The following is a 25,230-nucleotide window of genomic DNA, read 5'->3' as shown; positions in this document are numbered from 1 at the left end:
GACGTGCGTAGTGGTGATGAATGAAACTTTCATCCAAGTACACAACAGGCCGACGAGGAGACATAGACACGGTAGGTAACATATTGGTCTCGTGCGTCTTGGTGTTCCTTGCTTGTGCTGTACTCAGTCTCGCCAACACGCTTCCCTCGAGCGTAACCCTGCTTTGCAAGAAAAGCCTGCACACCTCGAAGGCACGACGAATAGCTCTTGTGGCAGTTGAGATCAATGGCCAGAACATGATGCTCAAGCAAGAGAGCCAAGACATCTGTTGCCACAGTTCGGGTACGTGCAACGCTGCGGTCACGGATGAAGGTTCTGACAAGTATTCGAACCGCGCGACGATTTGGCACGATGGTGTGGTGGTTGGATGTGTTCGACGGGGTATCTGCGACGGACAACTCGCCAGCTTGGGTAAACTCTGCAAGAACCCCTTGCACAGTCTTTTTCGTCCGACCAAGGAGTTGTGCAATGGTCCCAGTGACATCAGTATGACCAGTTTCGCGTAGCGTTGCTTGCATCCAAAGTATGTCCAGCTTTTCGTCGTAGGACAAGCTGCGCCGCAGGCGCAGCTTGACGAAAAATTTCATCCGAGCCAAGGTGGAAGGGTCCATTAGGTTGGAAAAATCACGTTTGCCGCCATAAGTTCGTCAAGGCCTTGAAACTGGTGGGAAACGATCCGCCCAATCAAGGCGGTCATTTTGGCAGTTATTTCATCGAAATAGGCCAAGAAATGAAGGAAATACTTCCTCTGTTGCAATTTACCACCGACATTTGACTTTTAAGCAACCCCAAAAATTCATTTTTTATGCAAACTGAATGATTGAAATCAATTTCGAAAGAACATGAAAAACCGAAGAGAGCGTGCATTGACACCAGGACGCGAAAACATAGTTTTGGCGGTCGAAATCCACATCCTTTTTTGAGAATTTATATAAAAATATGCAAGTCGTCTTTTATAATTCAAAAGTCGGGGACCTGAGCCACTATTTTTGAATTTGCCGCCATGACCACTGACATGCCACGCATACGCCGAGAACTGAGTGCCGACGATAAGCTCGAGGTTGTGAAGATGCTGCAACGCACCTTCACCAAGGGCAAGCTGGTCCATGGAGCCATCTCGGCTACTGCAGCCCAACTAAACCTGCACCGCAGCACGGTCTCTTCGCTGTGGTCCTCCTTCAGCAGCAACGAGCCGACGTCGAACAATCCAGGCCGTGTGGGTCGCAAGCCAGTCTACACGGTTGATGAGATCACAGCTTTGGTGAACGCTGTACCCCACTCCCAGCGCTCGACAATGCGCGACATCTCGGAAACAACTGGCTTGTCGCTTGGCACACTCAGCCGCAGCCTGAAGGCCGGCATCATCCAACGCCGCTCGTCACGCCTCAAGCCCCTGCTCACGGATGCCAACAAGTTGGCCAGGGTCGCGTATTGTGGCTCGCACGTCCGGCGCTCCGCGCCGGCCGTTGAGCTCTGCTAGTTGCCAGCTCCGCTGGCAACCGTCGCCCGCCCCCGTGTTGACGATGACCGCGGCGTTCTGTTCAATGGCAAGGTCGGCATGTGGCCTTTCGTGAAGCAAGCCCCGGCCGCTCGCAACTCTCGGAATCGCGCCGCTGGAACTATGGTCTCGACGTTAGTCAACGTCAACGCGGATGTTTATCGTGACTTCGTTCTGCACAAGGTTGTTCCCGCTATCAAGGCCAACTTTCCCAGTGCCTACAAAAGGGTCATTTTGCAGCACGACAATGCGACACCCCATGCCTCGGTCACGGATGCAGTCCTGGAGAGCGTCTCCACGGATGGATGGAAGTTCGTCGTTCGTCGTCAGCCGCCCAACAGCCCTGACCTGAATGTCCTGGACCTTGGGTTCTTTGCATCCATCCAAGCTCTACAGTACAAGATGGTGAGTTCATCCATTGACGATGTGATTTTCTCGACGTTGACAGCTTTCGACCACCTCAGTGTCGACAAGCTGGAGAACGTCTTTCTCTCGCTGCAGGCTGTGATGCGCCTGGTTCTTGAGCATTTAGGCGACAACCACTTCAAGTTGCCCCACCTACGTAAAGATGCATTGAGACGTGCTGGCAACCTCATGGCTAATGTGGCGTGCCCTGTTTTCCTCCTCCATGAGTCGGACATGTACCTCCAACACCACGGAATTCCAAGCATCGAATAGGAGTTATAGCCAATTAAATCTATACATTTGTTCATGGGCCAATGACAATAATATGTCGGTGGTAATATGGAAATGTTGTGTTTTGACATGTCGGTAGTACTATGGAACAGATGAAGTAGATCGAATACAGGTATTTTGATGGATAATGATGAAGATGATGAAAAATCAAATATAGAAATAGTAGGGTTTCTCCAGTTCGTGATATATTTTTTTCATCAAACTTTCATACAGCACTTATTCATTCATTTTCACAAGTAATTGAACATCATGGGTTCATTTTGTGCTAAGTGTCACGGTTTTTCAATCATATCGTGAAATTCATATCGTTTCAGAGGCTGTTTACAAAATTACTGAATTTTAGAAGGTTTGACGAGTAGAATGCACCAAACCTTGTGAAATTAGACCAATTCTTTGCCCATAAACCTCTGCAAGCCCCCTCGATGCTCTCGCGGACTGTAAAATACTGCAGTTTTTCTTGATACCAGAAATGAGTTTCAAAGTAAGTCACACTATTTTGGTGAAATTCCTGAGTTTAATAACATTTTCCCGCTTCCACTAGACCTTACAAATGACAAGCTAATTGCGCTTCTTGCATCGGAAGGATCCTAATTATGTCATTCAGGTATGGCAATTTGCACCTGCATTTTCACAAGTCCGATTGTGTGGGTGCAAGCAATTTACAAGCTCATTAACACTCACAAGTGTTGACAAGCTATGCAGTTGTAAAAAAGGCACAGATTATACCCACCTATTGCACAACGAAACGAGAAAATGCAATTGTTGTCGTATACGTCAGTGAATTTCCGCACGTTTCTAATTTTCGTGTGACAACGCAAATACTGTAGACATCCGGAATCCGGATAAAATGAACCAATCACAGAGGCTCGTTCCAGTGTTGTTCGTTCCAGTGTGCCCCAGGACCCAAGCATAATCCTGAACTCCTCGGCGGCGCCTACGTTCACGGCGCCTCTCTTGCCTGACACAATGAAGAAGGATGAGGATGAAATCCGCGTCTCGATACATGGAATGAAGGAGTTGACTGACATCGACGACGAACCTCACGGACATGGGCCGCGGTATTCGATCACGGTCACGCCGGCAGAAATGGCGTCCATGAAGCGACCACCGCCGCATTCAGCTGTCCAAATGATGCACAAGCTTCCCCCTCATCTCTTGGGGTTTTCCTTTACCCGCAATTCGTTCTTCGCGCGTCGACTCTTTGTGAATGGCTTCTGCATCATTGCCGTTGACGTGGCTGCACTTGCCTTGCTCTTGCTCTTCCGAGAGAGTGACGTCGAGGCCGACCCCCTGTGGCATGTAGACCATGCGTTTCAGTGCAATGAGTGGGTGGCCTTTGGTTTCCTCGCATACTGGTGTGGCATCGCGGTGTTGTTTCTCACCCTACCTGCCACCGGCATCCGAGCGTTCGAGTTGTTCACGCGCAAAAAGCCGTCGGACCTCACGGACAAAAAATTTAAAGTCACGCGGACATGGTACCTCCAGTTTTGCGAAGTACGTTGAGCTACCATGGACCGGACAACGAGGCGCGTTCTCACGTCATCTGTAGGTCTTGGCAGTTCTCTTGGTGGTATACATCATGCTCCTTTTCATGGGACTTATCCTCTACGCCATCAATAACCCCTTCAAATGCCGCCAAGTCCTAGACATAGCATATTTTGTCGTGTCCATTTTGGTGTTGCTCAGCCTCTTTGCGTTCCTCTCGCATTTTACCCGGTTTCGTGAACATATCAAGATGCAACTGGGTGCGTTTCGAGAGTCCAACCAAACGGGAGACATTCGCGCGCATTTGAGCGCGACGCACAACCAAGAATCCGCCGACTACATTCGAAAGCAGCTGTACAAGGCAGTCGAACATAGCAACTTGGACGACCTGGATGCGCTACTGCAACAAGCCCAGTCGTCGCTCGGCCCTGGCTTTGCGTCTCAAATGTACCCGTCGGCCAAGTTGACGCTCAAGTACTTTTCGGTGTCCAAGAAGAACCCTGTGCACGTCGCTGCGTCCAACGGCAACATCCCCGCGCTGCGTTTGCTGTTTGCCGCCGGTTTTGATGTGAATGCCCTTGACAAAGTGTCCCGCGTGCGCTTCAGCACTTCCGACCTGTTTTGGTTTGTCATGCGGTACATCGTGGCGCAACCCGTGAGTGCTGTCGACCAACACAAACACAAACGATTGACGCTGCTGACACCACTCCACTGCGCCGTCGCGACGTCCCACATCGATACGGTCCGGTATTTGGTCGAAGAAATGCACGCAAAGGTCGACATGTTGGCCGTGTCGCCCCACGCCGCCGAGCGCCTTCCCCCCCTGTTTCACGCCGAGCATCCCAAGATCGTCGACATTTTGCTGTCGGCAGGCGCCAACTTGCTCATGATTCCCGGGGCAGGGTATGTATCGGTCATTTCTGGATATCTCGTGGTGTCACAGACGCCATAGGACGGAGAATTGCATCTCGGCGCTCGAAGTCGCCTATTTGCGCGAAAACTACGCCGTGTGTGCCGCGCTGGAGGACTGGGGCGGCGACGTCGCCTTGACCCCTATCCATCGATACGCTGCGCTCGGCAACGTCACCAAGTACGCTACCAAATGATACGATCGGGTGGTCGACGGAACATCTCAACACTGGAATAGGGTGCAAAAATATCTCAAGATGAAAGTTGACCCGAATTGTTTGGGCGAACACGGCTACATTGGCGTGAACATTCGCACCCCCATGCACTGGGCTGCGATCAATGGCCAAGCGTCCACCGTGCTGGCGCTGATCAATGGCGGCGCTGACCCAAATTTTCAAGACGCCCGAGGCCGCAGTCCACTGCACTGGGCTGTCCGAAACAACAAGACGAGCGTCGTCCAAGTGCTGCTGGAGAACGGAGCCGACCCCAACCTCCAGGACGCGAAGGGCTTGACTCCTCTCATTTGCGCTGCGTTTGCCGAGCATGTGCATTCGGATCTGTTGCGGGTACAACTACATATTTACATGACTGGCCATGGGATGCTACATGACAAATCTGGCTTGCTGTCGGACAAAGTGCCATTGTCTCTTCCGCATTGGATGGCTCTTGCTCACATGAGGGTGCAACTGCAGCATCTGAATAGTTGTGTCGTGTGTAGGTGCTTGTCGAGTACGGTGGCGACATCAACTTTAGGTTGAAGTCGAGCGGTGATACAGCGCTGCACATTGCCATCAAGCACGAGAAACAAGACACGGCCACCGCCTTGGTGAGTTTTGTTGCGTCGACAAGGTTGGAATGACGAACGCATTGTAGGTGGGCTGTGGCGCCAACATCATGGCAACCAACCACGGCGGCCTCCGCGCCATTGACATTGCAACTTCCACGGCGCTTCAGTTCGCCATCAAAAGCGCAGCAGGCCACCGCGACGTCATGATCAGCTACACCCATTCCCACGCCGAATTTGCGCAGAAACTTCGTCGTAGCCTCGAAGCTGTAAACATTACAGCATGGCTGGACACGATGGACCCATCCGGGATCGGCGGAGGCTCGGTCTGGCGGGAAGAGATCGCCAAGGGCATCTCGAATGCGACGCTGCTCGTCGCAATCATCACGGAAGATTACACGCGATCCGAGTGGTGCTTGAAGGAACTCGCGACGGCAAAGCAAGTGGGCACTCCTGTGCTTCCAATTTCGACCGAGCACGTTCGACTAAACGAAGAACTGCAAGTATACTTGTACACGCGGCAGATCGTTCCATTCGAGCCGGCCATCACCCACATCGACAACGCGAATCCACGGTACCCCGAGCCGCCATCTTGGATGACACTGACGAAGTGGGTAGGAACATTACGTACACCTACAACGACACCAAGTACCATGTGCAGTTTCGATTGCTCTTGGACGGCATCCGCGATGAAATTGAGAAGAAGCGGAAAAGAGCGTCGATGATGCGGTCGCAAATGACGCTGGGATCGCCGACCGGCTCCAACAACTCGAGCTTCTTCCTGAGCCCACACGCCAGTCCCAATCACGGCATGCTCGATCGCAAGTTTGTCTTTTTGGCCCACGGCGACTGCCACCGATCGTTTGCCCGAAGATTGTACAACCAACTTACCAAACACAAGCAGGTACGACCATTCCACGTGCGAGAAAAGTTCTGATGTTGCGGATGGAATGTATCTAGCTCGAGTGCTACATGGACCTAAAGACAAACCAAGAGATAAGCATGCGCGTCCACGCGGCAAAGGACGCCATTCTTCGATGCTCTGCCGTTATTGTGATCTTGTCGGCCAAGTCGGTCAAGTCGGAGCTGTTGAATGACCAGCTAGCGTTTGCTGAAGACAAAGGTCGCCTCCAACTATATTTCGCTGCCGACTTACACCGCCTCCTGTCACGGTTGTAGGCAAGCCCATCTTCCCCGTCATCTTGCACTCCGACTTCGCGCTACCTCCAAACCAAATGTATTCACTGTCTCGCTCGACGATGCATCACTTTGCTGCGGACCTCGGGTTTGAGTCGTCGTGCGACCACCTGCTACACACCCTCAAGAGCCGTGTGGGGCTGAATGCAATTGAAGAGGCCGACGAAGACCTGGGTGCATCTTCACCACTGCTCGTCGGTGGTGTGGTATAGCACGATGGTTGGTTCATGTAAAATCGCCAATTTTTCGATTCAGAGTCCATGGTGTGGTTGAAAAGACGAACGCACGCTGTGGGCGGAGATCGTTTGATGAACGAGGACAGTTCTATGCAGACATGTATCATCATGCATGCCTTTGCGCTCTGTCACGAAGTAAACTAAGTTCTTGGTGCACGACCATTTTGCAGACATCTCAGACGACGAAATCTTTTCGACTTGATTTGTGTTGCTGGGGACTTGCGCCTCGGAAACCTCGTCTGTTTGCACGTGTACATATTGCGTACATGACACTGGGGCGTCTTCGTCTCATGCGAGTGTTCCAACCAAACGTCCTCCGCTTCTCCCCTGATTGCTCCTATTCTCAAAGTTCACCTCGAGCGTGTTCAGCAGACTGGTGGTGGACACTTGGCCAAGTCAAATAGACACACCTCAGCCTACGATTCTTTGCCACAGCATCCCCAACGATTCGCGCTGATGTAGACGTCGCCATTCCCAACGTGTGCATCGCCCCCGCCGCCGTGCTACATAGAGATGCCACAGCAATTCTGACAAAATGGCGAATCAAATCTCTCGAAACCTTCAGAAATACTTTTGATTGGTTCATTGCGAACCGTCGCCTGGCTAGTCGGATCCAAAGATCCAACCAGTTTTCATTCTGCCATGCAGAGCGTCAAGCGGGCCGCCGTCACCGCGGCTGCGTTGGTTCAAATAGCGATCGCGAGCGATGGATATTGCCCCGACATCTTTTATGACGCTGCCCGAGTCATTCTTCGCAGCCCGTTCCTGCTCTCGACGGACCCAAGCATCAACTTTCAATGGTGCGTAGGTCCGCCACGGATGTGATTTGTTGCAGCCTTTGTTCGAAAGACTTAAATGATCGTTCCTCGTTCTCATAGCCACTCGTGCATCGCCAACTTGGCGGCCAAGCAAGCTGTCGCCCCGCTGTGCTATGTGGTTGGGATGGAAGGATACGACCCACAGTACGATCTCGCCAAGGACTGCCACTGCCTCTCCCTCGGGCTCATGGAAGAGTGCGCCGCCGTGTGCCTCCCCAATCCACTCTGTTCCAAGTCATCGCCCAGCTCCGCATGTTCTGCTTGTGTCACGAAGCAAGCCCCTGCGTCATGCACCCGCGACGACTGGAATATCCCGTGCTACGAAACGTGCCAGCAACCCAAGTGCATCACGGAGTGCTCGCCGACGCCGCAGTGCCACCCAGCGGACCCCATTTGCTCGACCTGTGTGAAAAACCACGCCTCCAAGTGCGACACGAGTGCTGTCTCATTTGGCCGGCAGTGGGGTGCCGCGTGCACGGCGGAATGCTACTCGACTACGTGCCAGGCGGACTGCAATCGCCGCTGCGGTGACGGCATCAAGACGGCAGATGAACAATGCGACGATGGCAATTCCAACAACAACGACGGGTGCTCAACATCGTGTCAAATCGAAGCTGGGTTTGCATGCTCGACGAAGGACCATGCGTTGAGCGCGTGCAACTTGATATCGTGCGGCGACGCTCGTCTCGAAGGATCGGAAACGTGCGACGATGGCAATATCGTGAATGGCGATGGGTGCAGCAGCAGCTGCCAAATCGAACGCGGGGCCACGTGCACGCAGCCGCATCAGCTTACCAAGAGCTTGTGTTCAGCCACATGTGGCGACGGCGCTCATGCGTTGGGACTTGAAGCTTGTGACGACGGCAACCTCGTTGCGGGAGATGGGTGCTCCCCAACCTGTGGACTCGAACGAGGGTATGCCTGCACCCCCGACGCGACCGGCAAGTCGGTGTGCCATCCCGTGTGCGGCGACGGTATTGTCACCGGCAAAGAAAAGTGCGATGACAAGAACACGTCTCCGTTTGACGGGTGCTCTGATACGTGCACGATCGAGCTGGGGTACAAGTGCGAGATCAACTCGGAGGGCGCGTCTGTGTGTTTAGCATCGTGCGGCGACGGCATCACGGCGTTTCCTGTTGAAGCGTGCGACGACTCGAACCGCGTGACGGGCGATGGGTGCTCGTTGGAGTGCAAGGTCGAAAAGGGCTACAAGTGCTCGCCCCCTTCGTTTGATGGCAAAACGTCCGTGTGTGCCCCGGTCTGCGGCAATGCGTTGTTAACGGGCACGGAGAAGTGCGACGATGGCAATACCCTCGACAGCGACGGGTGCTCGTCGTCTTGCACGGTCGAAGTTGGCTGGAACTGCGACAACTCGTTCGCCAAGGCTACCAAGTCTGTGTGCAGCCCTGTGTGTGGAGATGGGATCGTTAAGGGCTGGGAAGAGTGCGATGAGATCTCGCGTGCGTGTGTGGATTGCAAAAAAGTCGAGGTGCCCCCGCCTCGGTGCGTCGTCTCTACCAAGTCAGCCATTTTTTTCAGAGGTGGTGACACGTAGGTGCGGCGATGGTTACACCGACGCCGGTGAAACTTGCGACGATGGCAACAGTGTCGCCGGCGATGGGTGCAGCGCAACATGTCAAGTCGAAGCCGGCTACGTCTGCCATGGCCGTGTGTGCCAAGGCGTGTGCGGCAACGGTGTCAAGACGTCCGCTGAGGCTTGCGATGACAACAATGCGGTCGACGGCGATGGATGTTCGTCGTCATGTACGGTCGAAACCGGGTACAGTTGTAGCGCGTCCGACTCGCGGCTGAGCGTGTGCGCACCTACCTGTGGCGATGGAAAGATCATTGGTCCTGAAACGTGCGATGACGGCAACACTGTGTCGGGCGATGGATGCAGCTCCACGTGCAACGTGGAGTCGGGCTTTGTGTGCACGACGCTGTCGACGGGCGTGTCGACGTGCCGCGCCGTATGTGGCGATGGGTATGCCAATGGATACGAGTGTCTTTGGTTGCTAACAAGCGTGCGGTCGTAGCCTTTTGGCCGGCGGGGAAGCATGCGACGATGGCAACTTGCGATCGAGCGATGGATGCAGCTCGACGTGTCGGGTTGAGTCAGGGTATGCGTGCACTCACCAGAGTCCGTCTGTGTGCTCGACAGTGTGCGGGGACGGGATCCGCACGGCCAACGAAGCGTGCGACGACCGCAATACGGACAACAACGACGGGTGCAGCTCCAAGTGCACGATTGAAATCGGATTTGAGTGCACGACGCCGCGCGTCGGCGCAGAGTCTTCGTGCATCCGCGTGCCCACTTGCGGCGACGGATTCGTCTCCGACTCGGAATCCTGCGATGACGGCAACACTGTGTCGGGCGATGGATGTAGCAAACGGTGCCGCGTCGAAGCGCTGTACACGTGTGTGTCGCCTGCGGCGAACCATGCGAGCGTATGCACCAAGAGCAAATGCAGCAACGTGCGCAAGGACTGGTACCAGCTCTCCGATCAAGACAAAGCCATCACCCAACGGTGCGTGACCAAGCTGTTCCAAACGGGGCTGTATCAAAAGATCACGGGCGTCCACGTGTTCAAACCGAACGATCAGTACGCGCATCGCACCAACGCTTTCGTGCATTGGCACCGCAAGTGGCTGCTCATCGTGGAAAACATGCTGCGATCCATGGGCGGCGAGTGCTCGTGCTTGACCCTGCCGTACTGGGACTGGGCCCAGGATGCCGTCGCGATGCAAACGACCAAGTGCGCGTCGCGCAGCCAGTGCAGCGGTACGTTTTGTCAGCACGTACACAGCACATGCCTCGACGTGCTGACGAGGTGTTGCCAGGTGTGTTGCGCGACTGGGGTGGCGGCGCGTCGACGACGAGCAAATTCGTCAGCATTCCAATCTACAACGACCCGCAGTCGGGCGTTGCGTCCGGCAGCGCCACGGGCTACTGCGTCCTGAACGACGTCACCAAGGATTGGCACGCCGGCATGGAGCTGCACAAGTACAAGACCCAGTGGGACCCGACGTGTCCGATTATTCGACGTGGGTGGGATGACTTTGTACGTTTTTCCGCATGCGTGATGGGATATCGCCAAGGGAGAGCTGACGATGGCCGTTTGCTAGGGCGACGAGAACGGCTTCTTCGCCTCTCCATTGGCGTCCACATCGTTTTTAAACCTGGCGTCGTCTCTGGCCCGTGCGTACGACTACGATACGTTTGCCTCGATCGCGCTCGGCGACATCCACATCCTTCCCCACGAACGATCGGGCGCTTACTTGCGCACGTTCATCTCGCCCGCGGACCCTGTTTTCCTGCTGCATCATGTAGATGCATTTCGCGTCCTGGACGATTCTTACAGACACACGTTGCGCGTAGACGAATATCGATCGCATGTACGCGCTTTGGGAAGCGTGCCACGGCTGCATGAACCCGTCGCGCGCGACTCGGACAACGGAAGGGCCGTGCTACCGCGGGGCAAGCTCCAACGACGGCATCAATGATCCGTTCGTGTTTCAGTTCTTTGATCCGTTGGGCAACGACCAGTTCCGCCAAGTCGACATCGACGACGCGGACGACATGGCCGAATACGTGCCGCGCACGTTCAAAACGCCTGGCGACATCATGGACACGACGTCGCTGGGCGAATACGCCTACTCGTATCAAACGAATAGCATGGACGATCGGCTGTGGAGCACCAGTGGATGCGCCAACCGACCGAGCATCTTGATGGAGCTCATGGCGGCGCCGACCCGCCACGTCGACCTGACCATGCTGCTGGCGACAACCGACACGCCCAACGACGGCAGCACCAACGCGACGTACTCGACCGAGTTGGCTCAGCAATACTTGGAATGGGTCGACGGAGTCTTTACGAACGCGCACCACGTCCTCACAACGCTCCAAGAGTCCAACTTGTTTAGCATTCCGTACTTGAGTTCGCAGCTCGGGAAACTCCAGTCGACGGAAGCGTACTTGGCCGACATCGTCGCCACGTGTGAGTGCATGGCCATAAACAAGTTGCTCCTGGCGCGCACGGGCGAAGACCATTTGACGCCGTCCTTTGTCGACGTATCGGCTGCGACCAAGCGTGAGTGGAACAATCGGTTCGAACTCCGCAGTTGCTTCCATCGTGTCCTTGACATGGACGAGAAGAGTGCGTTGACGCGCAGCTACTGCGACGTGATTCTTGCCCCCGACTTTGCCGCAAAGCTCCAAAATCTACTCAACGACCTCCGCGGCCTCGCCTCGACGTTGCTCGATCCCACATCCGACATAACTCGCAACAGCATTCAGCAAATCTGGGACTACTTTACCAAAGGCTAATAACCCGTGACGCATTTGCGTAATGTGTATTCATTCCATGACCACTATCGTACAGCTCTCGGGTGAATGGCCACGTGTCCAAGACGGCGCCGTGGTTGGCGCCTTGTCCTTGGTGAAAATGCACTTGTTCACCGTGGCTACACGCTGTACAGTCTGCTTCTCGACGGCGCTGCTGCACGAGTGATCGCAACGGCTGTTGGAATGATTCGGTCCTGTACCAGCGCCTGGACTCGCCTTACACGATCCTAGCGAACAGGCTCTGCCGTCGCGCGTAGCTGGCACAAACTGTGTGTGTGTGGGGGGGTGAGGACCTGGGCGCCTTGTGATGTCGTGGGTAGATTCTGATGGTAGTTGTCGTCCTCTGTTTGGCGAGTTTGGATTTCACTATTTCTGAAACGTGATGACTACCCAGAACGAGCACAACTCTTGACAACTACTTGCTTGGATGGTGCCGACAACGTGCTGCGTTGACGGGGAAATCGAGACAACGATGGATATGGCCTGTGACCTTGCACTAGCCTTGTCGAGGGAATCACGGTGACAGGGTGGGAGTGGGCTGCGCTGGTGGTTGACGCTGCGCCTTGTCAGCGGAAGAAGGGCAATGCTTCGAGCCTGTGGATGCCGCCATCAACATACCCCACGAGTCTTTGTTTGTCGGTACTATTCCACGTTCTGACTGCCTTCAGGGCCATGTCGGCTCGGCATGTTCGCCAGGCACACACGGGTATTGCCAATTCATCTCAGCCACGACGAATGCCACCGCCGCCATGTCGGTGTCTACGAGCTCGAGCAGTGGCTCGATTGCCAAGGAGGTTGGGGAAGGCTGGGCATTGGATCGTGGGCGGGACTGTCCAACGTCGAACTACCAGCGAGTACCATACCGAGGCGGCCAAGAGGATAAACTCTTGAACGGTGCTTGGCATGGTCAGGCAATCCAATCGCCACTAGAACGTTGCGGCCACCGCAAAACTGCAGCCTTGTCATCGTGTGCCAGCCAGTGAACAGGACGAACCAAACAGTACTCGACAAACACAAGCCATCGTCCGACGTCTGCAGAGCAGTCCCAAACAAACCCAACTGCCAGGACCCTCCCGACTGCCTGGAGTTTGCCGCCAAGACGACTGCAGGTACAACCTGGCGATGACGACGCCCCTATGGTCGCCCCACGTCGTGCAAGAGGTCGAGGCGTGTGGTTGTGCAGTCGGCGCCCCCAAAACACCTGCACTTTTGATCAGCCAGCGACACGCCAATCGACGTCGGGGGCTCGAGCCACGCACACGGGGGGTGGTCCTCTTCTGAGCTTTCTCCATCCATTATCCTTCCGACCGTGCACAGTCAATAGTGACATCATGACAATGGCAATGGTATGCCTATTTTACATGCAACGTCTGGATGGACGACAGGAATTCTTCACATGCTTGAAATGTCCAAATCGCCTTGTTTTGCAATGGATACACTATTTCAAGGAATCTTGTCGCGGCGTCGTCGGAGCGACAACGTAAAATATTATATTCTCCTGGATGAACTGTATCTTGGAATTTGTATGAAATGAAATGGATGATGGAATCTTGTTGCACCTACACGAAGTGCAACTTGCCCGTCAAGAAAAGCCGACGCCGGCCGCTCCACTTTTCTGTGCCTTCGTCTTCTTCGCCTTCCCCCGCTGCCACTTCACAGCCACGTTGGAAGAAAGCGACGTCGTTGGGATGGCATAATTCCTTTTGCCTGCGCTTGCTAACATGGCCAACACCATCTCGACTGTCCACCAAGTCCTCCTCGCGATTCTCGGCCTGCTCTCGACCATTGCGGCCGTTTATGCCTTGGCCGAAGACACGTACCTGTCACCGTCGCCTCGGTTGGACGTGGCCAATGTGTTTCTGCGCTTGTACCAACTCTTCTTTGCGCTCGTGCTGTTCTCGACGGCCGCGTTGGGGTGGAAGGTCCCGTTGAAGTGGTTCTCGTTCTTGGAAAGCTACGTCGGATCGGGCTTGTTCGCCATCTTCCTTGGTTTCTACACCTACCGACTCCTGAACGACTATGGCCTTTACTCTGCCTGGATCCACTTTGTCGTGGGCGGTCTCTTCGTTGTGTACGGCTTCTTTGCTGGTGAGCAACGGGCAGAATACACCCCCATCCTCCCCCAATAAGTGCCACAACGTCGTCGTAGCTAGTATGGAGCGATCGGTCCCGTTAAACACTTTACACGTTGTCATCTCCCTTCGGGATCTTGTCTTTCTTGGGCGGACCCTTTCGCTTGGGGCTGCCTTTGGGCTTCTTGGGCTTTTTCGCCGCCTTCGCGTCGCCAATGCCACCAATGTCCTTGGCCTTCTCCCGCTGCGCCGCGAGGATTTCTGCTTGAGTTAGCCCCACCAACGGATCCTTCTTGGTCGCAATGTCTGGTTTCTTCTTCTTCTTCTCCTTGACCACGACGACTTTGCGGCGCGCATCCCACTCCCGGGCACACCTACACCATCGATGGATACAAATGTGTGGAGCGTGCTGTGCAGACGACGGACGCACCGGATGAGCGCCCAAATGCTACAGACGACAGCTAGCATGAGCACGAGGACGGACGGCGGCAGGAGCCGTACCATGGACATGTCATGGCCAGCACGTAGGTCATGTAGAGGAAAAACCAGTCGTTGGATTCCCCCTTGAGAGCCTGGGCGACACCAAAGATGGCGACGGCATACGCTAGGCACAACCCCTTCACGATGATCTCGATCAACTCGACCATCGCCAAACGGTTATTTATCATGCGTTTCACGGTTCGAGCGCGCTGCAATGTGCTCGTGAGAGTCGCTACATTTACGAGTGCAGCACCCGCCGAGATGGCACACTACAGCCAGCGTACCGAGCGCAGAGCCCACAGTGTAGTACTCTCTGTCCAGCCCACGCAAACGACTTTAGTACTGAATTCGTCGGACGACGTGCTAGCTGCACTGGTACGACGACAGCGTGTGGAAGAGAGAGCTCGGACGTTTGTGCAACGTCAACTTCTTGCGAGGCATGGTCTGGTGGGTTGAGTCGACGGCTCTTCGTTTGATCGAGGTGGTCATCGACGAGGATGCGTCGTCGATGCTGTCGGTCAGGTCGGTCGACACGGATGTAAACACAAACGCTTTCGACGCACTCTACACGTGTATCAGAGACATGGAAAATAATTGGGGATCGAGAGGCGTACCACGTGAAACAATTTGCGAGAATCCACCATGCGAGTGAAAGATGTCGTGAATGACGTGGATACCCGTTTCTGCAGCGCGATGGGCATAGCCGGCACGTTTTTGGCATGTGCACCACCTGATGTAGCAGTGGACGGCGCAAGGACCACTTGCTCGAGCTATAGTGTCAGCAATCTCAGCATCCATCCATTCCCGCGACGATTTGCGCTTAGGTACCTCTTTGTCGTCGATTTCATCGAGGGCATTCAGCGCTGCCTTGGGCTCGCTGGCTTTGAGTTGCATCATGCGCTGCAGTGCCACATCAGCCAATGGTTCTCCTGGTAGTATCCCTCTACCTGCATGCGACGGTTGATCTTGGCTTTAGCAGAAAACAGCTTCATCTGTCGCGCTTCGCGCTCTTCGTCGGACGGAATCTCTTCCTTGTCGTCTTGGTCTTGGTCGTTCTCCGACTCTGACTCACTCTCGGACGATGTGATGTAAATCTTGGGCTGGCGCTGGTATCGTTCGCGCAGCTCTCGCTCCATGCGCTCCTCTTCGTCTTCTTCATCTTCCTCGGCCTTCTTGTCGCCGTCGTCTTCGTCGTCCCTCTCCTCGTCCGACTCGAGCAAGCCAAGTCGCGCAGCTTCCTTCTTGCTCCCATCGGCAGCTACCAACTCGTCCAAGTTGAATCGACCGCGGGCTTCGCCGTTCAAACTGGACGAAAACACGCGCCGGTTCCTTCCAAACCCCTCGCGCACGTTGCGCATGACTTCGCTGACCTGCTGTTTGTCCTCGGCCTCCATGCGCTCGCGGAAGTAGTCGTCTGCATCTTTGTTCTTTTCATCGTCTGACAACTCATCCACGATGTTGTCCAGGTCGTCTTCCCGCAGCGCTAAGTCTGCCTCCGTCTCACGCTCCTTCTCCACGGGCTTGGGCGCGGCCACGCCGAAACCAAAGTCGCCTAGGCCGCCAATTTTGAGCACGTCTTCTTCCTCTTCTTCTTCGGCTTCGGACTCGACCAAGTTCAGCAATCCACCGCTTTGCTTGTCCCGACGGCGTCCAGATTCAGCGGCCTCGTCGGCGGCCAGAATCGCGCGATAGTTGGCCGCTTTATCGGCGTTGCGAGAGTCCTTGCGCGCTTGCTCAGTTGCGGCATCCGCAGCAGCATCGTTGTCGTCGTTCTCTTGTTCATCGTCGCTCATGTCTGCGTCGTTTTCGTCCTCGTCTGAGTTGCCAATCGTGACGGGGCGCTGGAGTCGGCGGCGCCGGGGGACTGGTCGAGTAGCTGGCACTAACGAGGAAGGAGATGTAGTCGTGCCTTCAACGGCACCATCGTCACCGCTTTGCGATTCATCATCGGACGTGTGATGATGAGGCTCGTCCTCATCAGACAAAAGACCTGCGGCTGCCATGACATTCACGGAGTTGTTCGCTGTGGCGTCAGAGTTGGATGGTATCACAACAGGATTGCCTGTTAAACTGGGAACAGGTTGGTCTCTCGATTCGTCTTCGTCCAGCACCACGACATCCCTTTCATCATCGTCGCTGTCGGTGTTCGTGACCTTGATATTGAGGTCATTTTCGTTATCTGCTGACGACTCGTTTTCAGGGACGAAGTCTTCATCGCTCTCTTCGTCGTCGGCGTCAGGAATCTGGTGAAGAACGGTAGCTTTGGCAACTTCTTCAGCTTTCTTCTTCATTTCCAAGAGTTGAATGCGCAATTTTTCCTCTTTTTCAAGATGTTGCTTCTGTTCAACGTAATTTTTGTAGCCAAACAGCTTCGCCATCGAGTCGGCGCCTTGGATCCGGGCTGCCTTCTTCATTTCACCCAGCATACGCTTCTTACCGTTCAAGAGAGGATGCGACGTCGCACGGGCAACTGGAATTTGAACAGAAGCCGCCGATGGCAACAAAGAATTTACATTAGGAGCGGGGATGGCCAGCGCTTTCGTTGACGTTGGAACGGTCTTCGCACGAAGTTTCAGAAGCAGTGCCTCCTTCCTCGCTCGGATTTCATCCTGCTGCTTCTTGTTGTCCTGTCGTAGACTCTGGAGCAGGTTTTCCGTTTCCGCGGCGATATCCATCGTCGTTGACGGCCGTGACGGTGGCACTTGTACTTCCATCGTGGTGCTGGCGGGAGACAAAAACTCAAATGAGCCGAAATCCCCGCCTGAAAAGAGCCAATCACAAAGCAGAAATGCTTTCCATTCAACCAATCATATGCTTGTCCATCTATGCACTTTCCCGACGGCGATATTTTGTTCAATCACAAATATATAATTGATATTTGTATCCAGCGACTATTAATGTAGAAAGACAATTCCCATTCATCTTTTGTGAACTTCAGAATGAGCCAGTCAACATTTGTATGCATGACCTAACGTAATCACAAAATGTGACCACCAAGTAAGACGATTTCCGGTACACGGAAGCTGTCGTTCATGGCAAGCACACTCGTACATAGTGTGTAAAAGAAAGAGGCGTGGATACAACCTCTCAGCTGAATCGAGTACACTGGCTAGTTGTGTCATTCTCCTCGACGGCCCCGACAAATACATCGTCACTGGTTTTCCAAGTTTAACTTTGAACTTGAAGTATTGGCGTTTTCAACGAAAATGCTGACAATGTTGAGTGCGCTTTTGGGATAGCTTTTGGGTATTATTTCTCAAGATCGTCCAACGAGTGGAAATATTTCTCACGATCGTCCAAGTTGAACGCACGTGAGGTATTTTAATTCTAAATCGTCCATCGCGGCATGATTGGCTAAAAATCTCATGAGCCGGAGGTCGCAGCATGCCTGGCATGGTGGACCAGGTGCACATCGAAAGTCGCTAGGTCATACCGCTCGGTAGCTGTCGCGCTCAGTGTGGCGTCGTGGACGGCGGGCGCGGTCGGTGATTGCAGGGGGACGCTGAAATTCTGGAAGGAGACGACTAAAACCCACCTCGGACTGACTTCCAAAGATTTTAGGCTTGTTAGACTTTTAGCCAATCATGCCGCGATGGACGATTTGGTATAGAAATATTTTCATTAACGTTCAACTTGGACGATCGTGAGAAATATTTCCACTCGGTGGACGATCTTGAGAAATACCCATATTTATTCATGGTCCAATATGACAAGATCGCCATTTCGAGAGCGTTTGGTTGGGATGGTCACAACATGGACCAGGCGGCCGTGCGGTGCAAGACATGGCAGAATGACCGCGCTTGGGCCATCTCACTGAGACTGCCCATGGACAGTGCAGTGGCCACGGGTCGATGTCGTCGGGACGTTCGTGCCGTTGGGTAGACGGAAGTGTTCGCCAAAGCTCTCTTGACAGAAGTGTTCTATCATGCTCGACGTGTCCACGAAACTACCCTTGACGGGAATGCAGCTCTGACGATGTCAGAAGCATCGAATTCCTCATCCAGCGCAACACGCCGTTTGTCATCTTGCCTGCGCGTGGACCATGAAAAATCCGATGGCTGTTGCCGTGCAAGTCGCAACAGTGGCTACCTCCGATGCCATTCAACGAGCGAACTGTGCATACGACGTCTGCAGCTAGTGCAATGGCCAGCATTGGATTTACTCGACCTCCTGCCAAAACCCAAACTTTCAATGCACTTACGGAAATGGCTACTACTCCCTGTGCCTTCCAAGAACCACCAACAACGATGCCAACCACAACATCATCCATCCCAACGCCACACCCAAAGTCAACGTTGGTACCTCCAAAACCAGCGTTACCCCAGTAAGTCAGCTACCTTGTCATTTGGTCCGTCGCTCGAACCAACCCTGAGCCGACGACCGTGACTCCTACACCCATGGCTGAACCAACGCCTCAACTATCCCCAGAATCGACGACTTTGCCTCCCAAACCTTCGCCTCAACCGATACCTGGGCGGACGACAGCCGCACCTACGCCTCAATCAACACCAGAACAGACCCCAGAGTCGACTCCTGCCGCTAAACCAACACAGCTGACGGCGTTCGCACCAACTCCTGATTCCAGATGCTACCACGGCCGCACCAATACTTGAACCCACTCCAGAGCCGATGAATAAGACCCCCGCGCCCATGCCACAACCGATTCAAACGCCGACAACTGTCGCACGTACGCCTGAACCGACGCGAGAGCAAGCTTCAGTGTCGACATCTGCCACAGCTACACCTGAAGGGACCCCAGAGTCAACCCTAGAATCGACTCCAGAGCCGATTCCTGCCACACCAACACCTGAACAGACCCCTGAGTAGACGGCGGTCGCACCAACCTCGGAACCATTTCCAGACCTGACGACGGCCGCTTCAACGCCTGGACCAATCCCAAAGCCAAGGACTCCCGCACCTGCGCTTCAACCGATACCAGAGCCAACGACTCCCGCACCTACGCCTCAACCGATAGCAGAACCGACGACTACGAAACCCACAACGAAAGAGCCATCGCGAGAGTTACAACGAAAGAGCCATCGCGAGAGTTAACGACGGTGCTTCCTGCCCCAATTCCCGCACAAGAACCTTTGTTCGTGCTTACCCCTGCACCAACTCCAGAGTATCCACTTTTCCAGGACAAACGCCAATTCCCACCGTGGCACCGAAGACTACTTTGGCTACCGAGTCGCCACGGCGACCGTCGATGAAGTCGGACATCCAAGACAGCGCTGACTCTCCTGGCAAAGACTTGTGATAACAGAAAGATCGGATGCGACTCTGTGCGCGTTCGATTGTGAAAGCACATCAGGCTGCGTCATGTACGCTTGGATTGCCCAGGAACACTGCTGGTTGAAGAATACCAGGGGTCCCGCCTCGGCGCCAAGGTCTCTCGTTCGAGCAGCTCGTCGCCCCATTGCGGCAAAATTCAAGTTGGATTGTCCTCCATTGACTTCGAAGTGGGAACCACGCGGCGAAGCGCCCACTGGCTGCTGCGACGACAGTGTGACAACTCCGACGTGCAAATCGTTTGTGTGGACGACTTTCAACGTGCTAACGCAAGAGCGCGCTGGACGCCACGACTCCCCACACCAAAGCCCACGTTGTGACCTTGTCCACACGTAGAATGCGCGTTGGCATGCCATCATTTTTACATTTTTCGTTTCCACGTGCCATCTCTCTACCCAGGTCCATCGAGGGTTGACACAAGCCATACGTCGATGAAAGGCAGATGTCGTTGGGTGTGCTTTGGATGGAGACCCATCGTCGGGACGCTTGATGGAGTTTTGAGGTAGCAGCGTCTTAAACTAACGGAACACACTGCGAGTACCACACGGTTTGCACTTGGCAGGTCGACCCTTCTTGGCACTGCGTTAGACCGCTCCAGTTGGCCCCGCCGCATTTCCTCCATACAGCTACATGCGAGTCGTCTGTAGGGTTGAACAAGCACGACGAGTAATACGGGCTCTCGACATGGCAAAAGAGCCCGTGGGTGCAGGTCGTGGTGCCTCCGTAGCCGATGCCACCGCACTGCCCCAAGTAACCAACAGGACGATTCACGCTGTTGTCCATGTTCTGGTGTGTTGCTGGTTCAGATGCTGCGGCCATTGCTGCAAATCCACGTAGGAAGCGCTGTCTTGTTGTGCCGGCAACGATGACTCCATTTTCAGATGATGCATTTCGGACGGGTAGTTGGAGACACAACGACAGGTCGGGGTTGATGTAGGTGCAGGAAAAGCCTTCATGGAGGCAGCACACGGAGAAGGGCCAGTTTTCACCATTGCATTGACTGAAGTCTTGGGCGCATCCAGGATTCGCATGCGCGTCGAGCAGAGCCACGGCAGCCAGCAGCATCCACTTGGTCACCATGCTCGAGCTCAAATGAAAGGAAAAACTGTCGGCAAAGCGCCGTGCGTTCTCTGCGAGCGCCGTTGGGCGGAGAACGACATGGCGGTTTTGCCGTGAGTCGATCCATGCCCAGGATTCAGTGCATGCACCACCAAACTACGGCCGTCCACGCCATTTCAAGACGAATTCACACACGTCGAGAAAGCAGAGTCGGTTTGTGTGCTGGCGGAGGGAGACCGCGGACCTCCCAGAGTACGCATTGGCCCACCGCGCGACGACAATTCCACTGCATGGACAGCTCGTTTGTTTGTCACTCGAAGCCTTGTTCAGACTAGTTGGTTATCGCGCCATTCGTCATGACATGCTCGGCCATGCTGGCTTTCACATTGCGTGACGATTCGAGGGCCTTTAGCATTGCATGAGGTGATGGTACAGTCGTAGAAGTGAAGTGAGGGGAATGCCTCGCACTTCGTTCGACAATTAGCCCGGAGTGGCAGGTCCATGGTGCTGGAATTGACGTGGACGCTCGACATTAAATACTACGGCTGTCCTGGCTTCAAAACGGATTCAAAATGGAGCGCACCGACATGGGGCTTGTGATGCGAAGTTGGGTCACCTTGGCAACCAAGACCGGATCAAGGTCCGATGATTTGGCGCGGTCGGGTTGGTCGTAACCTAGCTGCAGTCGCTCCGCTAGCACGACGTTGCCAGGTAGAAGCGGTGCTCGCTCGCCAGCATTGTTGTTGGCGCGTCGGTCGTTGCCAAAGCCCCATGCCAGGTAGGGCGGTGACAGCGGCGGCTCCAACGTCATGTCAAGTTCGTGCAACGTCTGCTCGAGCTCATGCCAGACGCGAAAGAGGCGCAAAAAGACGTCGACTTCAAAGTCCGCTACAGCCCATTGATACCGCCATCGCATGATCGCGGCCACTCGGTCGGCCATCGCGAGTCGGATTCGAAACTCTGCGTTCAGCTGCGTCGAGTATGCGAGTTGGAGCAACTGCCGTCGGGCGTCCGGGTCAGGCAGCATCGTTTTGTACCAAGCAACGTTCGAGAGGCTGGTCATTTTCGACAGCGACGGCGATTCCCGCCGGACGCGGCCGCTCACTTTTTCTCGAAACAACCGAGTCCTTGTATGTGCTTGGGTCAGTCGTCGAATGTCTTCGGGCGACCATTGCTTGCCGAGACCCGGAGGCCGCATCCACGCACCGCGGTCGAGGATCGTCAAATCCTCGTACGTTTCCTGGAGCAGCGACGGGTATGAAAACTGCGGACGGGGCTTTTGCGGTCCGCCACGTTTTTTCTTGAGACACTGGCGCCGCGCATGGCCGAGGCTTGCACAGACCGGACAGAACCAGTCGCCGTCCGGCACGGTGATCAACGGCGGGTTCAAACAGTACATGTGGTATTCGTCATCGCAGCAGTCGCACAGGATAATTTGGGACAGGTTCGAGTCGCCCGCACAAAGGCGGCACGCTTTGTCGTGATCGAATGGGGTTTGCAAACAGGTCGGGCACAGCCACGGATCGATGTTGATCACGTGGTCACGCGGCAGACAGTCTGCGTGGTAAACGGACGGACATCTGTCGCAGCAGAGCAGTGTGCCTTGCTTGCCGCACACTTCGCACTGGGTTCGGTTGCGGATGGCTTCAGGATGCATAATCGTCCATGGCGGGTTGGACAGGTCCATCAGCGTGAGGCCGTTGGGAAGCAAGATCGGCGACGAACGACTGACCGGGGAAGATGGTGCGGACTGTGCCGGCGAACTCGATGGCGTGCTGGCTGTTGATCTGGTGGACCTCGTCGGGCTGGGCGTCGTCATTGGGGTCACATCGACGGTGGACGGAGCAGCGCCCATCTCTGCAACAACCCCACCGTCAGCCTTCAAATCGAGTTCGCTTGAAGATAGGAAAAGATATCGACTGACCAGGGTTTGATAGACTGGGAGGAGTCGTGGGAGCGGTGGCGGCCGCGCTGGACGCACTCTCGGACGTGACCCCCATGGGGGGAATTGCGATATACACCCCATTGTAGTGATGAATGAGGATTTTGAGTGAAATCGGCGGCGCCGGGACGGCTTGGTACCCGTCAGCAACTTTCTTCAAGCGGATTCGAAGCGATCGCGGAGTGTAGTGCGGCATCAATGCACCAAACGTTGGAACAACAGTGGTAGGTACCGTCTTGGACCTCTTCGTAGTGTCGTCTGCAGAGTGAGTGCTTTTATCGTCACCGCCAGTCGAGGTTGATGACGCATTGCCTGATCCGCGGCGTTTTTGCTGCGGAGGTGGCGACGGCGTTGGCCCTTTGGACGGACCTGCTTTGGGTGGGGCAGAGTCGATCGAAAGACAATTCGATCGTTTACGCTTGCATCGACACGTGTCTCGGATGATGCGATCTGTGGTGCGAGTGCTTTTCGTGGTGGGGACGAGCCGGGCCGTGGTATCCAGCGACAAAACTATTCAAGGTATGACAACTTGTTAACATCACATTGCGACCACTTGGCCGAGCGAGGCCTGGACGACGTACCCCTGCTTTTTCCACACGTTTCGCAAAATACAAGGTTCATTTGGATGGAGCCGCGGCCCACTTTGCGCACGTTTGTGGCTGCAGACATGGCGACGGGTGCGGAATGCGAATACGGGCGCGGGCAGGTATCTGGACCGAACTGTCGAGCGGAGCGTGGGGAGCGCGAATCGAGACGACGCGGTTGAGAAGAGTTTGCCACGGACAGCAGATCAAGACACACGCCTGACGCACACGCGAAGTCGAGGAGCGGCGGCGGGGACGTCCAGCGCGTGGCGGCGGCGCTGGTAGATGTATACGAAATAAGAAACTGCGGTGACAGCATCCCACACAACCGGCTGGCAACTGTGGAGAGTGGGATGGCGGGCCAAAAGTTCATTGGCACTTGAGGTGTTTCATGAAAACTATTCTATTCTATTCAGATGCCAAGTAAATTTGTCCAAACTTGGTCATCCAAAATGAAATTGCCCAGACATGTGACTGGGCGATGGAGGGAAGCGCTGCCCAGCGGGGGGGCGTGCAGGGGGCTACCTTAGGAGCTTCCTCGCGTTTATAACGTCGGTAGGGGCAATGTGTTGGACGAGGGGAGCGCCCCCCTAGCTCAATATCGAGAATGGAGACGAAGGCGCGACCTGTGGCACTTCAAGTGCACCGATGTGCTTCTACTCTCAGCCACCAGATTCGAAGACGGGATGCGGTGGCTGCCCCCCCTTGCCACCATCGACGAGGTCGACGTCGGGGCAGCGCAGGAGCGATTGACGCACGTGTGCTGTGGAGTCGGCGTACAACACTCGATACGCTGGGCGCAGAGAAGTGGGTCGCGGAGACACTTGACTCCGGCTCCCCTACACCTTGAGTTTGCGCTTCGAACTTCGCAGGGGCAGGGAACCCCACCGTCTGCGGGATCCAGATGAGAGGCGCTGCTCGCGAGTTTAGGCATGGTCAACGATTGGCGAGGCTGGCGCTTCCGAATCGAGGGGGGGGCATCGTGGTCTCTCTAAAATGGGTGTTGAAAGTGACGGGGTAAGGTAGCACGGCGAATTCGTGTCGCCGAGCGTAGGCAGGCCCCCAAAGAGTCGATCAAAACTCGAGGGGGGGAGGTAGTTCTGCTGTATATCGGCAAGGGCAACAGCGTCAGCGCGAAGCTGAAGTACAAGGAGGAGAAAGTTGGGCGGGGCCAGCGCAAGTTGGTCCAAAAGAAGTCGAATGGCAGGGTCGTCGGACTGCCCAGAGCGCTCAGCACTCCCAGGGAGGTGGGAGACTTGGGGGGGCAGGCGGCCTTGGAAGCCTGGGAGCCCTGGCCACACACGCAAATTTGGGACTGGCTGGATTTGGTTTTGAGAACGGAGGCAAGTGAATTCGATGGGGGGGGGATTGCTGCAATGGGGCCTACAAAGACGAGGGTGCTGTCGTCAATGCTCATTTTACGTGAAATCTGTTCCGTTGGTATCTTTGCGAGAACCGAGTGATGGCCATCGTTCAAACCGTCGATGGCATGGCTCGACACCAAACACAACATGTATCGCTATTGGGAATTTGGCCAAGCGAATCTCAACTACAGTGGACCTTACTCCTTGCTACGCCGCCCACACGAGCGAGCTCTCACGATATCAGGTTATTCCCATGCAGCACACGCATCGATTTTTCCACATGCGACTCACGTCGAACTCGACAAACTACCTCGTCCGATGTGCCCTTGGCGACGGCCCCGTACACTGGAGCTCTGATGTGGTCACGTCTCGCCTTGAGAGCGACGACTTTGCTATAATTCCACGGTGGCCGACCTCGGCGATCGCAATGGTTGCCCGGGAGGACGGCGCGCACAGCGTAGTCTGCGTGGAC

At 55.0% G+C, this 25,230-nt stretch overlaps 7 protein-coding genes across 7 annotated transcripts; 3 read left to right on the top strand and 4 right to left on the bottom strand.

Annotated features, from left to right (window-relative positions):
- The first annotated feature begins 3,078 nt into the window (after positions 1–3,078).
- On the top strand, positions 3,079–7,061 carry H310_00823 (hypothetical protein). The gene is made up of 9 exons (XM_008863745.1): positions 3,079–3,688; positions 3,744–4,582; positions 4,632–4,769; positions 4,827–5,154; positions 5,307–5,414; positions 5,462–5,946; positions 5,991–6,276; positions 6,333–6,495; positions 6,552–7,061. The coding sequence occupies exons 1-9, from the start codon at positions 3,161–3,163 to the stop codon at positions 6,779–6,781; spliced, it is 3,105 nt and encodes a 1,034-aa protein (XP_008861967.1). The 5' UTR covers positions 3,079–3,160; the 3' UTR covers positions 6,782–7,061.
- A 381-nt stretch (positions 7,062–7,442) lies between these two features.
- H310_00822 (hypothetical protein) lies at positions 7,443–12,025 on the top strand. Its single transcript, XM_008863744.1, has 7 exons — positions 7,443–7,605; positions 7,684–9,126; positions 9,179–9,607; positions 9,660–10,405; positions 10,465–10,685; positions 10,750–10,950; positions 11,003–12,025. Exons 1-7 carry the CDS (start codon positions 7,448–7,450, stop codon positions 11,948–11,950), a joined length of 4,146 nt encoding a protein of 1,381 aa, XP_008861966.1. The 5' UTR covers positions 7,443–7,447; the 3' UTR covers positions 11,951–12,025.
- Positions 12,026–13,544: 1,519 nt separating this feature from the next.
- H310_00821 (hypothetical protein) lies at positions 13,545–14,208 on the top strand. Its single transcript, XM_008863743.1, has one exon. It carries the CDS (start codon positions 13,690–13,692, stop codon positions 14,095–14,097), a length of 408 nt encoding a protein of 135 aa, XP_008861965.1. The 5' UTR covers positions 13,545–13,689; the 3' UTR covers positions 14,098–14,208.
- On the bottom strand, positions 13,555–14,726 carry H310_00820 (hypothetical protein). Its single transcript, XM_008863742.1, has 3 exons — positions 14,542–14,726; positions 14,471–14,488; positions 13,555–14,414 (listed from the first exon to the last, which is right to left on the bottom strand). Exons 1-3 carry the CDS (start codon positions 14,706–14,708, stop codon positions 14,150–14,152), a joined length of 450 nt encoding a protein of 149 aa, XP_008861964.1. The 5' UTR covers positions 14,709–14,726; the 3' UTR covers positions 13,555–14,149.
- A 157-nt stretch (positions 14,727–14,883) lies between these two features.
- H310_00819 (hypothetical protein) lies at positions 14,884–17,234 on the bottom strand (the record flags this gene model as incomplete). The annotated part of the gene is made up of 4 exons (XM_008863741.1): positions 14,884–15,084; positions 15,135–15,290; positions 15,349–15,420; positions 15,468–17,234. The coding sequence occupies 4 exons, from the start codon at positions 17,232–17,234 to the stop codon at positions 14,884–14,886; spliced, it is 2,196 nt and encodes a 731-aa protein (XP_008861963.1).
- A 2,931-nt stretch (positions 17,235–20,165) lies between these two features.
- On the bottom strand, positions 20,166–20,889 carry H310_00818 (hypothetical protein; the record flags this gene model as incomplete). The annotated part of the gene is made up of 1 exon (XM_008863740.1): positions 20,166–20,889. One exon carries the CDS (start codon positions 20,887–20,889, stop codon positions 20,323–20,325), a length of 567 nt encoding a protein of 188 aa, XP_008861962.1. The 3' UTR covers positions 20,166–20,322.
- Positions 20,890–21,316: 427 nt separating this feature from the next.
- Positions 21,317–23,679, bottom strand: H310_00817 (hypothetical protein). The gene is made up of 3 exons (XM_008863739.1): positions 23,392–23,679; positions 22,793–23,320; positions 21,317–22,725 (listed from the first exon to the last, which is right to left on the bottom strand). Exons 1-3 carry the CDS (start codon positions 23,477–23,479, stop codon positions 21,425–21,427), a joined length of 1,917 nt encoding a protein of 638 aa, XP_008861961.1. The 5' UTR covers positions 23,480–23,679; the 3' UTR covers positions 21,317–21,424.
- Positions 23,680–25,230: the final 1,551 nt, after the last annotated feature.

This window comes from Aphanomyces invadans (assembly GCF_000520115.1).
Source record: "Aphanomyces invadans strain NJM9701 unplaced genomic scaffold supercont1.1, whole genome shotgun sequence".
Classification (NCBI taxonomy): domain Eukaryota; phylum Oomycota; class Saprolegniomycetes; order Saprolegniales; family Verrucalvaceae; genus Aphanomyces; species Aphanomyces invadans.
This window is presented reverse-complemented; position numbering and strand designations above follow the sequence as displayed.

Coding starts and splice junctions, on each gene's coding strand:
- H310_00823 (XM_008863745.1), top strand. CDS start 3,161: ATGAAGAAGGATGAGGATGAAATCCGCGTCTCGATACATGGAATGAAG. Junction 5,415..5,461: donor AAGACACGGCCACCGCCTTG/GTGAGTTTTGTT, acceptor AACGCATTGTAG/GTGGGCTGTGGCGCCAACAT. Junction 5,947..5,990: donor ATCGACAACGCGAATCCACG/GTACCCCGAGCC, acceptor CGAAGTGGGTAG/GAACATTACGTACACCTACA.
- H310_00822 (XM_008863744.1), top strand. CDS start 7,448: ATGCAGAGCGTCAAGCGGGCCGCCGTCACCGCGGCTGCGTTGGTTCAA. Junction 7,606..7,683: donor CCAAGCATCAACTTTCAATG/GTGCGTAGGTCC, acceptor TCGTTCTCATAG/CCACTCGTGCATCGCCAACT. Junction 10,406..10,464: donor GTCGCGCAGCCAGTGCAGCG/GTACGTTTTGTC, acceptor AGGTGTTGCCAG/GTGTGTTGCGCGACTGGGGT.
- H310_00821 (XM_008863743.1), top strand. CDS start 13,690: ATGGCCAACACCATCTCGACTGTCCACCAAGTCCTCCTCGCGATTCTC.
- H310_00820 (XM_008863742.1), bottom strand. CDS start 14,708: ATGATAAATAACCGTTTGGCGATGGTCGAGTTGATCGAGATCATCGTG.
- H310_00817 (XM_008863739.1), bottom strand. CDS start 23,479: ATGTCTGCAGCCACAAACGTGCGCAAAGTGGGCCGCGGCTCCATCCAA. Junction 23,321..23,391: donor AACGTGTGGAAAAAGCAGGG/GTACGTCGTCCA, acceptor TACCTTGAATAG/TTTTGTCGCTGGATACCACG. Junction 22,726..22,792: donor TCCCAGTCTATCAAACCCTG/GTCAGTCGATAT, acceptor GGGTTGTTGCAG/AGATGGGCGCTGCTCCGTCC.